Source organism: Caretta caretta, chromosome 9 (assembly GCF_965140235.1).
Source record: "Caretta caretta isolate rCarCar2 chromosome 9, rCarCar1.hap1, whole genome shotgun sequence".
Classification (NCBI taxonomy): Eukaryota; Metazoa; Chordata; order Testudines; family Cheloniidae; genus Caretta; species Caretta caretta.
Window position 1 is genome coordinate 58,292,017 of NC_134214.1, and position 13,691 is coordinate 58,305,707.

At 46.7% G+C, this 13,691-nt stretch overlaps 1 protein-coding gene across 3 annotated transcripts in view; it reads left to right on the plus strand.

Moving 5' to 3' along the window:
* The first annotated feature begins 2,617 nt into the window (after positions 1-2,617).
* The window catches only part of FUNDC2 (FUN14 domain containing 2), a 29,194-nt gene continuing 18,120 nt past the window's right edge, over positions 2,618-13,691 (plus strand). For 2 of the 3 annotated variants that reach the window (XR_007358380.2, XR_007358384.2), the window contains exons 1-5: positions 2,618-2,792; positions 5,404-5,551; positions 8,312-8,387; positions 10,082-10,216; positions 10,888-11,351. Coding sequence is in view for 1 of the 3 variants with exons in the window: in XM_048863637.2 (XP_048719594.2) it covers positions 2,657-2,792; positions 5,404-5,551; positions 8,312-8,387; positions 10,082-10,216; positions 10,888-10,965 (573 nt within the window). In the remaining 2 variants the exon portion in view is untranslated. Of the gene's footprint in view, positions 2,793-5,403; positions 5,552-8,311; positions 8,388-10,081; positions 10,217-10,887; positions 11,568-13,691 lie in introns of those variants that run through there. The other variant, XM_048863637.2, reaches the window with a different exon arrangement.

Consider the following 13,691-nt stretch of genomic DNA (forward strand, 5'->3'; position numbering starts at 1 on the left):
ACTTGGTGTCCCTGCCTGTGGCTCCCAGCACAGTAAGGGAATCTGCTACTGGCAACTGAAGAAGCTGATTTACGGCAGTTCGGGCCGCTCCAGAGTCCACTAAAAAATCTCTTTCTGAGCTTCCCACCCGCATCTTTACTCGGGGTTCCGGGGGTAGAGTGGTCCATCTCCCCTGACACCCCTATTCCTGCTCCGCCATCGCCATCATAGGGGAACCCCCCTTTTCTTTCCTCTTTGGGCACTCATTTTTCCAGTGTCCCTCCTGTCGACACAGGGCACACTGGTTGCGACCCAGTCGTCTCTCCTGCGGGCCCGGACGGTCGCGTCCACGGCCCCTTCCTCCCCGGCCACTTCTCTTAGTGCCGGCCTGTACTGCTGTTACCATCAGTCTCACTTGCTTTCTCTCCTTCTCTGTCTCTCTCAGACTATAAGCTCGGTTTGCAGTCTCTAAGATTTGTGCCATGGTCATGCCCATTAAATCCTCCTTTTTTTGTAACTTTCTCTTAATATCAGGGGCTGCTCTGCTCGTAAAAATTCCCTTAATAATTGACTCAGTTGCCTGATCATCGGGGTCTGCATCAGTGTTCTGTAGAATGGTGTCCCGAATACGCTGTAGAAAGGCCCCTGGGCTTTCTTTTAAATCCTGCATTACTTTATATGGCTTTGCCCAATTATTATGTCGGACAGCCGAGTAACGGAGTCTATGCAAAAGCAACTCCTTATAGGAGGTAAGGCGGGTCATATCCCTTTGATCATTTGGATCCACCTGGAGTCTGCTCGGGGGACTTACAAGGTGTGGGTGTAGGGGCCGAAGGGGACACCAGCTCTGCCATTACAGTTGGGGTGGGGGTCTGGGGACTAACATTAGCTGCTACCGAACCGGTCAGAGTCAGATTACAGTGCTGTAAAATATCTGGTCGAGTACATAAAGTCAGAAACAATGCACATACATATGTTCATTCCATTTACCCATTCACTGACAAAACAAAACTAATTGGAGGATCGTGTTGTAATTAATTGACCCTCCTGGTGGCCACCACTCCTGGTCCTCTAGTTGATATTGAGGCCAGTCAACTGTACAGAATCGTTTTAATTGGCTCTTAGTCATCGGATCCGCACCAAATACCTTCCAGTTTGCTAGAATGCACTCTAGGTGCGTACACCGTGCCCTAACCCCTGAGCTCTGTCCCTGTCCCATACCTACAGGGCAACTCTGGGCGTCCCCAGGTTCCAACAGAGCATACAATCCGGATTTCAAAAGGTTCCTACCTTATCCAAGAGACCAGTTCTTCACTGTGGCCTGCAGCTGCTCCTCCCCCATGTCTAAGGGACTGGTTGTTCACCGCCGTCCACAACTGCTTCTCCACTATATGAGTGCGTTGCACCATTGTGCCCTCCGGGGTCAATCAAATCGCATCTCCTTTGAGGTGAACTCACTGGTGCGCACTGGGCGTCGGTTCTCGCCGCAATCCTCGACCTCCAGGAGGGGTCCAGGGAAGGCTAATTTGCAGCCTCTGGCCCACCCAGGGACGCCAAAAGCTGTTGCCGGCACCCAGTGCCAAGAGGCTGAACAACAGCTTGAGTTGGTTCGTTACCTGGTGGCAGGAGTCCCGGGTTGCGGAGCAGGACCCCCTCGTGGGGTGAGGAGGGAACCAACCGGTTGTTAAGATTTTGGCAGCTCATCACTGAGCCTACCCCCACCCACAGGCGCTGGGCAGAGGCCAAGGGCATCCTCCAGTGCTGGGCGGAGGCAGGAACGCGGGGGATTCCCGTTAGAACCCATTGAGGTGGGGCCTCCCACAGAGCCTGGGTCACATGCCGCGCTGTAGCTGTGTCTGTGGGGGGTGGGGGGGTGGTTATTATTGCCGGCACCCAGTGCCGAGAGGCTGAACAACAGCTTGAGTTGGTTCGTTACCCGGTGTGCTACACCCAGTTATCACAACGGGGTGGAGAAGCAGAAAAGTTTATTTGAAGCTTCAAATAGGTACAGGGAGATTTGAATCTCAAATTCTGTACCCAGAGCAGGAAGTCACACAGGCTTTTATACATCCTTTTTCCCAGCATACTTATCCAATAGCAAGCTGCCCCAAGTATCCATATAGCCAGCCAATCCAGTTCCCAGCTAGTTCCCTGGTTCTCTGTATCATTGGTTAAACTATACATAAAGCTGCTTTATTCAGCATTGTTCTTCCATCTCTGTCCTGTTTGGCCTTGCTTAGTTTCAGGCAGTCTGACTCTGCAGCATATTGTTGCAGATCCTCAGCATAACTGCTGTGTGTGCCTCCAGGCGGGAGCAGGGGCCAAGGACACCTGGGCCTAGTACGCAGAGCTGCTGCGAGTGCCTCCAGGCGGGAGCGGGGGACAAGGACACCTGGGCCTAGTGCGAGGGGGCTTCATCGACACTTGTGGTCTTCCATCCCCTCGAGTTACCTAGTGGCCATGCCCCAGTGTCCCCAGCATTATGACCACGAGTTGGGTGTATATCGGCGGGAAGGAATCATGATCACGTGACAAACGAGACTGAGGAGGGGGATCACGAATACAGACAGAGGGTAGGTCGGTGGGGAATCAAGGTCACATGACCAGGGTATCTATGTGACGTATGTCAGCTCAGGTGTCACGTGGCGGGGGCCTGGCGAAGTCCGCCAGGGGTGAGATGGGGGAGGAGGAGGAGGAGGAGCTTGTGTCACGTGTCCAGCTCCGCTCCTGCGCCTCGCTCATCCGGCAGCAGCAGGAGGCGAAGCGCCGGCGGTGGGCGCGGCAGCGAGCGCGCGGGATGGCGGCGGGCGGAGGTGAGAGCGCTGCTGGGGTCTTGCGCTTGCGGCCTGCGCGCACCTCGCGAGCTTGACCCTGACCCTGACCCTCCAGCGGCTCTGCTGGAGGCCGCTGCTCCCCACCACACTGGGCCGGGAGTGCCTGTCTGGGCTCAGCACCCTCTCGGCCCCCAACCGTGGGTCTTAGGCGCTCCCAGCCCGAGGCCAGCGCCGCTCCTAGCGGCCGAGCGCTCTCTGTTCTGGGTCTGTGCAGGGCCTGGTCCGCGACTGGGGCTCCCGGCGCGGGGGTCAGGCCACAATCCGCGGCCTGGGCCTGCTCGGCATGGGGGCACGTATGCAGCCTTCGGTGTGTCCGAGCGTCCCTTTTTACGGGGGCTGCCGCTGTCAGCCCCCCTCTGCCGCGTCCATGCCTCCCACAACCTGCTGTAAAACAGCTTGTAAACAACAAAACGTGTTGTGTAAACTGTCAGACAGGATCTCTCTCCCAGTGAAAGATAATGGCGTTTAAAAATAAACGTGGTAGTCGCTAAGGTTAACTGGGGCTAATTCTGCTGCTGTTAGCCTGGTTTCTGTGGTTTTCATTTTTTAAAACCTGGTAATGTAGATTGTGCTGCTTTGACAATGGCAAATATAGCCTTGTACATTTAGTGAAATCTTTTTTTTCAGACAAATGGTTGGTGTCAATGGAACATCATTACCTATATGAAAACATTTCCCCATCAGTGAGAACAGTAAACTGAGTGTGGTTTCAAAACCTCTAAAGTTGCCTTAGTTTGTAAGTTTTAGAATGTTGTAAAGCATCATTTTAATTGGCTCTTGATCACTGCTTGATTGTGAATTTTTAATGTTGATTAGGTAGTATGGTATCTTTAATATAAAATCAAACTCAAATTTCTAGTCTGGGTCCATTCAGAGTAAATGTTTCTTATGGGAGGTTCCATGTTCTGGCAGTATATGAGCAGACGCCCCTCTGTCTTATCTGTACATCCTTACTTGTAGTATAATGTGATCCACAGAGAATTTGACTTCTGTGCAGTCTTCCTTTTACCCATTTTTATCATCATTCCAAGTCCTGTAATTAGGAATATTTAGGGGGAGGGAATGGGAAAATTAGTGGACATCAGGGTGATAACAGTTCCCTCTCCCCACCCCCACCCCCCTTTTTTTTTTTAAAAAGCAACTGCTTACAGCTGCCTGGACATCTGAGATACTGATCTAACATAGCATACCTGGCATCTGAACTCACCAAGTAACTACTTCCGCAGGGCGTGTATTCCCCAGCTGCCAAAGACATGAGTCCACTGTGATCTTTTCAGCTTTTGCCTCTTGTGTGTAGTATTTCATCTCCATGTTATAGGTTAGCAAACTCCGTGTGTATCGGAGACTGTTTGTCTGACTCAGCATGTTATATTGTAATCCTATGGTTTCCAGTGCTTTCAGTTAACAGTTAAGGAGTCAACATTTTCATTATAAATCCCCTCAGCTGTAAAAGTTTTTTGCTTCAGGCTAAAACTTGGTGTATGTCCATCTGCCAATAGATTTTATTTTTAAAAGTTTGGCATCTTTTGGTCCCTGTCTCTAGGCTTTTGAACTAGCATATTTGAACTCTTAGGATGCAACCTGCAAACAAGCCATCTATTAACATCTCCAGAATACCCAGGGACGCAGGGTTATGTTGACTGTATGTTGCAGTGCTAAGATGTGCAGTAGACCATCTCTGCTGGAGAAGGACAAGAAAGACAAAAATAGGATCTCTAGAAATGGTGCAACTGGCATTTTTGGGCCTCTTATTCTTGGGAGGCTGTCGTATATGAAAAATCAGAAGTACAATTGTTTAAAAACCAAGCCACGTAAACATTCAGAAAGCCAGAACATGAAAGCTATGGCAAAACTAGTAAGCGTGGGATGAACGTCTATTTTGACTATATCACAGCTAAGCATCATAGCAGTGCACTGAGTGCAACTCCCAGGAACAATGGAAAGTGATGGCTGAGGCTGAATTCTTTGGATTTTTTGTTGGGTTCTTTTACATGGGATGGGGGGAGGTTTTTTTCTTGGTAGCAATTTATGAAAGACCCATACCTTTTCTCTTCCCAGTAGCATTTAATTTAAATAATTCAGAGATGGGAAGGATGGTTTCAGCACTGTAGCTACAAACTGGGAATTAGAAGACGTGTGTTCTGTTTCTGCCATTGATATACTGAGTAATCCTTGGCAAGTCACTCTCTCTGTTTCTTTTTCCCTGTCTGGGAAGATGGAATGGGAGATTTGCTTAACCCCACAGAGAGGGATATGAAATTTTGTTTATGAATGTTTGCTCAGTGCTTTGAGATCTGAGGCAGACATTATGTAAGTATAAAATGTTATATTAGGAATTTCTAAGACTGTATTTGAGCTGAGAACAGGTGACTAAGCCACCTGTTCTCTTTAAGGAGGTTCTGTTCCTGCTTCTTAAATTTCATCAGGACAGTACCATTTACTGTGCTCAAAGGCGCCTCATCTGAATGCTACTGGCTAAGAACAGTGGGTTGAAGTACGCTTGACTAGAGAATAAACCTAGTCTCTGCCCTTCAGTGTCGTATTGCCACACTAGATATACCTATGCTCATGTGTATTTTCATATTCACAGCAAAGAAGGACTCCTGCGAGGTGCTGGACCTGGCAGAGTACACCAAGAATCAGCCCTGGTGGCGCAAGCTCTTTGGGCGGAGCTCTGGCTCAAGTGCTGAAAAATACAATGTAGCAACTCAGCTGGTGATTGGAGGAGTCACTGGATGGTAATAAGTCATGGTGGGGTGGTTGTTTTTTTGCTCCCATTGGCAGGCATAGGGTTTCTTTAATGTATGAATGGGGATGGAGTGCTAGACATCAAAAGATCGCATCTGTTTGGTGAGAGATCCCATGAAGCATATGCATGTGGGTGGCAAACAGCATTTCAGAGGTGAAGGGAGATTAGACTGAGCTCTGTGTCTTCAGGCATATCTTGTTCAGTCACATGAGCTTTTCGTAGAATTTAAGGCCAGAAAGGACCATTATAGAATCATAGAAATGTAGGTTTGGAAGGGACCTCAACAGGTCATCTAGTCCATCCCTCAGCACGGAGGCAGGACCAAGTAAACCTAGACCATCCCTAACAGGTATTTGTCCAATGCCGCCAATGTTGGGGATTCCACAACCTCCCTTGAAAGCCTATTCCAGAGCTTAACTATCCTTACAGTTAGAAATGTTTTCCTAATATCTAACTTAAGTCTCCCTTGCTGTAGATTAAGGCCATTACTTCTTGTCCTGTCTTCAGTGGACATGGAGAACAATTGATCAATGTGCTCTTTATAACAGCCCTTAACAGAGTGGTGCCAAATTTTTTCCTGTCGCACCCCCCCACCTCCTTACTAGTCATGGAATCTGTCCATGCTGTGCCCCCTCCCTCCCATTACTGCACAATGCTGAAGGCGGAACTGGGGCAGAGCTGTGGCCAGTGGCAGAGCAGAGCTCCCTCCTTTCCCTGCCTGGGGGCTGGCCCAGGCCCTGCTGCCCACCTCCTGAATGTTCCTTTGCAGCCCCGCCCCATCTTCTTTTCTCAAGACTAAATATGTACAGTTTTTTAACCTTTCCTTGTAGGTCAGGTTTTATCATGGTTTTAATCATTTTTGTTGCTGTTCTCTGGATGCTCTCCAATTTGTCCATTTCTTTCTTAAAATGTGTGTTGCCCAGAACTGACCACAGTACTTCAGCTGAGACCTCACCAGTGTTGAGTAGAGCAGGACAGTTACTTCCCGTGTCTTACATATGAAACGCCTCTTAATACAGAATTTTATGGTCATCTGGTCTGACCACCTGCATAATACAGGCCACAGAACTTCATGCAGTGATTCCTGCATCAAATCCAATAGCCTGTAATTGAAGTAAAGTGTATACTTTTAGAAAGATATCCAGTCTTGATTTTAAAGGCTCTTAAGTTGTGGAGGATCCACCACATCCATAGATCAGCTGTTCCAGTTGTTAATTATCTTTTGGGACAGATGCTTGTGAGTCTTCTAGGATGACCAAAACCTTGGGGCTATGCACTGGGCCTATGCATTGTCTCGTGGGAGTCAGGCTACAGTATTTTCCCACAGAACTTTCTTGTCTCATCTTCTGAGAAGAGTTCGACCTAAAGGGTTCAGTGTACTCAGAAGCAAATCTTCTGCTGTTGAGAGGAAGAATTGGCTTGCTTGTGACCCTTAAGCCACTTCTAGATCTTTCTGTTGGAATATTCCGCTATCCACAGTGCCACTAGGGTGTTCTCTCTTCTAATTAAGATATAGTATAAATTAGGAAGTACAATCAGGACTGCTTTTCCAGCACATTTTTGCTTTTTGCAATAGTTCTCCCCATTCTACTCCAAAGATAAGCCACTTAAAGCATAAGATGTAACCCTACAACATGTATCTATTCGCAGTATGAGCCTGTAACTTCTGTCTTGTGTCCTGTGCACCTGTTTGGAAAAGGATTGCTCTTCTGTTTTATAACCTGAATAGTGCATCTGTATCACCTGAAATAATACTTGATGTGGGTGATGTCAGACAATATATATAGGGCCCTACCAATTTCATGGCTGTGAAAAACATGTCCCAGAACGTGATATAAGCCCTTCCTTGTGAAATCTGATCTCTCCCATGCTGGAAGCGACCCAGCTGGGGGGCTCCTAGCTGCAAGTCCTGGCTGGGCTGGGGAGAGACAGGACTTGTCCTTTCCCTGCACTGCCTCTCTTGGGAGGAGATCAGACCTCTCTGGGGCTAGGCTCTGGCTGTGAAATTGATCAAAATGGACCATGAATTTGGTAGGGCCCTAATTATATGTCTCCTTACTGCTTAACCAAGTAGTGAGAGCTGTGTTCATCTATGTCTTGATGGCGGGGATGTTCATGTGGGTAGAGGGGAAAAATTCCACAACACCCAGGTGGAACCATAAAGGGGCACAGTCCAAATAGTCTAGACCTACATCTACTCAAGACTATCAGTTTTTAAACTTTTATCTTTACAAACTATCTTCTTCTCCCTTTTTGAGAAACTAAAACAACTGCCCTGGAATGTGCAGGATCCGCTTCACATGTGAAGCGCTCTGCTCCAGAAGCAGCCAGAAAAAAATACCAGTCCAGTTACAGTTTTATTCTCTCAGCTGAGAGGATGTTATCCAAGATTCTTGGTCAGAAATGACCATCAAAAAAAAAAATCCCATGTTAATGTCATTTGAAAACTTGGCAGAAAATCAGTGGTAAAGGGATAAAAATCTATAGATGGAGTGAGGATATGCATGTGAAAATTTAAACGGACTCAGTTTTACAGTCTATTGTGGGGTCCCACAGAGATGGCTGCTTTGCCCTTCCTTTCCCTAATCCCAAATTGGCTCTCCTTATTCATCTATCTTCCTTGGTTAGTGAGGCTGTTTCTGGAGTCTGAGTGGTGTTTGCAGAAAGATGGAGTATCTATAGAAAGCCAAAGTGTGTGTGTGTGGTTTTGGTTGAACTCACTTTCTGTCCTGTCCTCCTTTGATTGTAGGTGTACTGGCTTCATCTTTCAGAAGGTTGGAAAGCTGGCAGCAACAGCAGTTGGTGGTGGCTTTTTCCTACTTCAGGTGCGTATGGTTAGTCTAGGCTTTGTGAAGACTGCTCCTGGGGATAGTTCTGAGCTGCACAGAGAGGTAGGCTGGTCCAGTGGTTAGGGCACTAGCCTGGGTATCAGGAGACCTACATTCAATTCCTTGCTCTGCTAGAGATTTCCTGTGTGACTGTGGGCAAGTCACTTTAGATATGTCTGTTCTGTAGTCCAGGTCTGCAGCTCGGGCAGACATACCTGCATTAGCATGGCTAAAAATAGCAGTATAGATGTGGTGGCAAAGGCTTCACCACTGCATCTACAGTGCTATTTTTAGCAGTGCTAGTGTGACTAGAGCTAATGTGGGTATGTGGCTGCCCAAGCTGCCATCACACCTGGGATTGCAGTATAGACTGTACTTTTCTGGGCCTCAGGTCCCTCTCTGTGAAATGGGGATAATAGCACTGCCCTGCCTCTGAGGTGCTGCGAGGGTAAATCATTGCAAATTGTGAGGTGCTCATATACTATGGTAGTGGAGTTACATTAGTTCCTTTATACAGGCATGCTGCATCACAGTGGGTGGGGCTTCTTCACTTTTAATAGCTGCAACTGAGTCAGATTTGCATTGCTCTGAAGCTGCTGATTTTTTGAAGTTTTGTTTTCAAATCCCAGACTGGGCCTCTTCCTCTCTGGACTAGCAGCACCGCAGAAACTGTGTGCTCTTGACTGAGCGTTGGAGGGAAGCCATGTGCTCAGTAACGACTACTGGCCAAGGCGAGGGGCAGCACTGAACTTCACGGGGCACTGTCCATGTCTGTTCAGCCAGGCTGAGTTTAGCTTTACTGGAAGGCCTCAGAGGGCAACACCCTCCAGAGCCTGGTTAGGGACAAGAAGCCTCCTGTTTAATGTATTCTTTGGGGGCAATGCAGCAATAGAAATTACTCATTTTCTCAACTATATTTTCTTTGGCTTTAAAAATCCTACCCTCCTGGAGCAGGGCAGAGTTTCCTGTACTGGCTTGCTGGGCCAGGAGGGCAGGAAACTGAAATCTAGATTTCACTGTTGTATGTGAGACAGAATGCAACCACTGGACCCTACCCAGTGATCCCCTTCTTTGTTTGTTCCAGCACTTAAATCGTGTATAACTGCTTTCCCTCACCCCACTAGTTCTCCTTGTTCCGTTAAAGGTGGATGTCTCTTTAAAGCACTGCTCAGGCAGTGTTTCACTGTTGGCCCACCATGACAAGACAAAATACTTATACAGAGACAACCTATTAATAAACCATGCCTTCCCATAGCAGCAGGAGATCTGGAATGTGACAGCTGCGTGTAGGCTTTGAATGATACCAATATAACAAACTTGGGGGTTAATAAATGCAATTGGTGCCAGCTCTGTATTGCAAAGCAGAGAGGCTGACATAGGTTAATGTTAAACAATATGTAAAAATCTCTGCATATGAACTTCCATTGGAGGATCCTACTGATAGAGGTAAGCTGAGGGGTCCTATGTAACTGAACTACTGACTTAATTTCTCCATGCCTCTAGCCCATTTATATTCCCTTTCCATTAATTTAGTTAGTAGAATAGTTCTCTCACTAACCAAGATGAGATGATACCTTTTAGAGTTCAGTGTGTTATTTGGGTTAGCAATGGGGCAGGAGGGAAAGGAAGGTCTTGCTAGCTAAAGGTTGTGCAGGATTCACTTCATATTTCTTACCACCCCTCAAATGCAGATTGCGAACCACACCGGATACATCAAAGTGGACTGGAAGCTAGTAGAGCAGGATGTGAGCAAAGCCAAGGAGCAGCTGAAATTTCACAGCAGTGGCAGCAAACTGACCCCAAAAGTTAAAAGCAGAGTTGATGAGGTGAGACTACTTCTCCTTCTCAGATCTTTGCCTGGATGTATCCAGATGCTGGAGAGAAGGGTTGGGAACTACTTCTGGGGCTCTTTAAGGATAGCTACACAGTAGCAAGATAGGGTAGTGGGCAAATCTGTTAGATGTCCTGTGAGATCACCAAGATGGCTTCCAGATGGTGTTTCACCATACAGTGCCCTGTGGGAAATCCCCTGGAATCCAGAGAAGGACCTTCTCAGAGCAATTAAGACCGCTAAACAGATAGCACAGTATAAGAGTGGATCAGTCACTCTAGATTCCCTCTACACTCTGGGTCAGTGTGTGCAGGGGGCATTTGTCCCCATGCCTCCTGTCTTCTAGATCCTTGACTGTTAATTGTGGTACAGCTATAAATGTTTGAAGCCCCTAATGCACGTTCAGCAGCTGGTCAGAATGTCTGCAGCATGTTGTGATGCCATAGTGTGCAAGCAATGAATGAAGTAGGGAGGGCCACGTCTTTGCCTCCCCTCCTGTGGAAGGGGGGCAGAATAGCACTAGCTCTCCTGCTATTAATTTTGGCCATTAGTTGAATTAGATGGGGATAGCAGCAAGCTGGGTGCAGTGGGTGGGAGGGCTCAATGCTCATCTGACCTGAGTGACTGGTTCTAGAGTGTTTTGACTGTCCTCTCCCCCCTGCCCAGGTGATAACATTTCTGAAGAAGAACGTTATCCTGACTGGAGGGTTTGCTGGGGGATTCCTGCTTGGAATGTCTTCATAGAAACTACACAGAACTGACTACTCTGTCCTTTCTCACCCCCTCCCACTTAGTAAACAGTGGGTTGTGCTGACAGACTCTGCTTCCTCAGGTCCTCCTGCTCCTCCTGGGTTCAAGCCCCCTGCTCCCTGCAACACTGCCGTTAACTTTCCTCCCTTTCCTTTCTCTGTACCTGAGTTCTGTTGGTACTGGAATCAATCTAGAGGGTCGTGACGCTCAGTGTCTGCTTGTCGATCTGACTCCCTATCCCACTCAAAATGCCTCACTGCAGTTTTCGGGATCAGTTGCAACCCCATGAACAGCCTGCAAGAGAGAGATCTGAGAAGAGGCCCACTGCTGTGCTGCACAAGACTGACCAATATAAACTCTCCTCTTCCAGTGCACACAAGGTTCGTCAAGCTCCTAGTTGACTTGTATTCTCTCTTCTCCGGTAATAGGAAAGCCCATACTTCCTCCAGGAAAATGGTATTTTCATGGCTATCAATGGATGGAGTTAGAACTGTCTGAGGCTGTCTTAGAACATGCTCAGAAATGGACACAGGTGTTTGGGGAAACAACTAATTCCGCAGTGGGTGGTGGCAGAGTGAGTACATGGCAGAAATACTGTGGTAGATCTGTTCTTCTGCCTTCACTCCTCCCTAGACTCTTGCCATTATGTTACACGCAGATGATCACTTATCCGTGTTATTTATACATCCCCTTAATGGAATTGTAGGAGCTAAAACTTTACTTCTCAAAGCTGTTGCTGGAAGGGTGATCAAACAAGCAGTTTAAGTACAGCCACAGTAGTTTCTGATATGAAGACATAGAGGGAAAGCATGGGGCATCCATGTGTTATTACCACCAAAAGTGTAAAACTGCCAAACTGGAGCTTCCTTAGTACCTCTCATGAAATTCTGTATGCAGCTAAGATAGTTTGTTCTGGCAAATGTGATTTTTGTACATAGCATGGAAATCAAATACAATTTTTGGTCATGTCATGGGTGCCAAGATGAAATCTTAATCCCCCTTCTGTTTCGTTTCAACAATCTCTAGCACCCATGCCAGGAGGTTGTGGTTTTAAAAATACACTAGGCTTTTAAGATATTTTTGTACTATCTATGTAGATGCTTGTTGAAGTGATATATTATTAAACTGTTGCTCTAGTTGCATCTTTTGGGGGTCTGTTTTGGGAACAAGCATTGCTTTGCTACTCCCTGCACTGCAAACACACTGTCTGTGTAGCCTAGAGGAGTGAAAGTAGGAGCAGTATCCAGTACTGTAACTGAAGGAGCAGTCCCTGTAATTCTGGGGAAGACACAACTGGGAATAAGACCAAGATCATTAGGCTCCTAAATACCTCTATCTCCTGTTGAAATCAATGAATATGCTCCTAAATACCTGTGGGGAGCTGGGCCTTGATATCCATGAGAGGGGTTAAGTGGGAGTGTCTCAGCTGTGTGCTCCATGTAACCATACTTCAGTCAGATCTTGCACAGGATACTAGCCTATTGTGCAGGTGCCAGTCACAAGGCAGATGTGTGGGTGAACTGGGCCCTACCTGAGAGCTTTTAATTCACATTGGTTGTAAAAGGAAATTTTTCCAAACATCTCCTCCTCTATTTCTGGGCTGCTAACAAGTTCTAATATGCTGCCTTTCGTGCAGTGTCTTATGTGAGCATGTTGGGGGCAGTCATGTGAATTCATGCATTTCTCTGGGGCTGGGTAAATGTGGACCTCAAAGGTAATCGTTCCCTTAACTAACCCTGGCTTATCTATGTTTGTGTTGATCCTTTCCCCAATGGGGCAGTTGATGCAATCTCATTCAGCATATGCCTAAGGGGCCTTAGGTTTCCCTCGCTATTTTGCCCTCCAGGGTAAGAAATCAATGACACCTCTGCAAGCTCATGCTATAAGAGTCTCCCTCCTAAACAAATGTCAAACTCCATCCAGTGAACCAAACAGAAGGGAACACAAAGGTAACTCTTGTCCTAAGGCTTCTGCATTGGACACAATGAAAGAAAACTAAGCAGTCAGGGGATAAGAGAGAAGGTCCTCTGGTGGATCATTAACTGCTTGAATAATAGAAATGGTCAGTTTTTACAAGGGAGAGGTGAACAGCAGGATTCACTAACAATCTGTGCTGTTCAACATATTCATTAATGATCTAAAAAGGGGAGCAAACAGTGAGGTGGCAGGGTTTGCAGATGATACAAAATTACTCAGGATAGCTAAGGCCAAAGCGGATGGCAAGGAGTTACAAAGGAATCTCACAAAACTGGCTGATGAATTTCTATGTTAATACAAAGTAATGCACAGTGGGGAAAAAATAATCCCACCTATGGATACACAATGGGTTCTAAATTAGCTATTCCCATCCAAAAAAGAGATCTAGGTGTCAGCATTAATAGTTCTCTGAAAATATTTACTCAATGTGCAGCAGCCGTCAAAAAAATTAGGCAGCATTAGGAAAGGGCTAGAAAAGACAGAAAATGTCACAATGCCACTATGTAAATCCATGGTGCATCCACACCCTCTGTACTGCATCCAGTTCTGGTTGCCCTATTGCAAAAATATAGGAGAATGGAAAGAGTTCAGAGAAGGGCAACAATGATGATCAAAGATATAGAACAGCTTCCATAGGAGGAGAGACTAAAACGTTTAGCTTAGAGATGACTAAGGGTAGATATGATAGAGGGCTATGCAAAAAAGTGAACAGATAAGTGTTGCTTACCCTTACACAGAATACA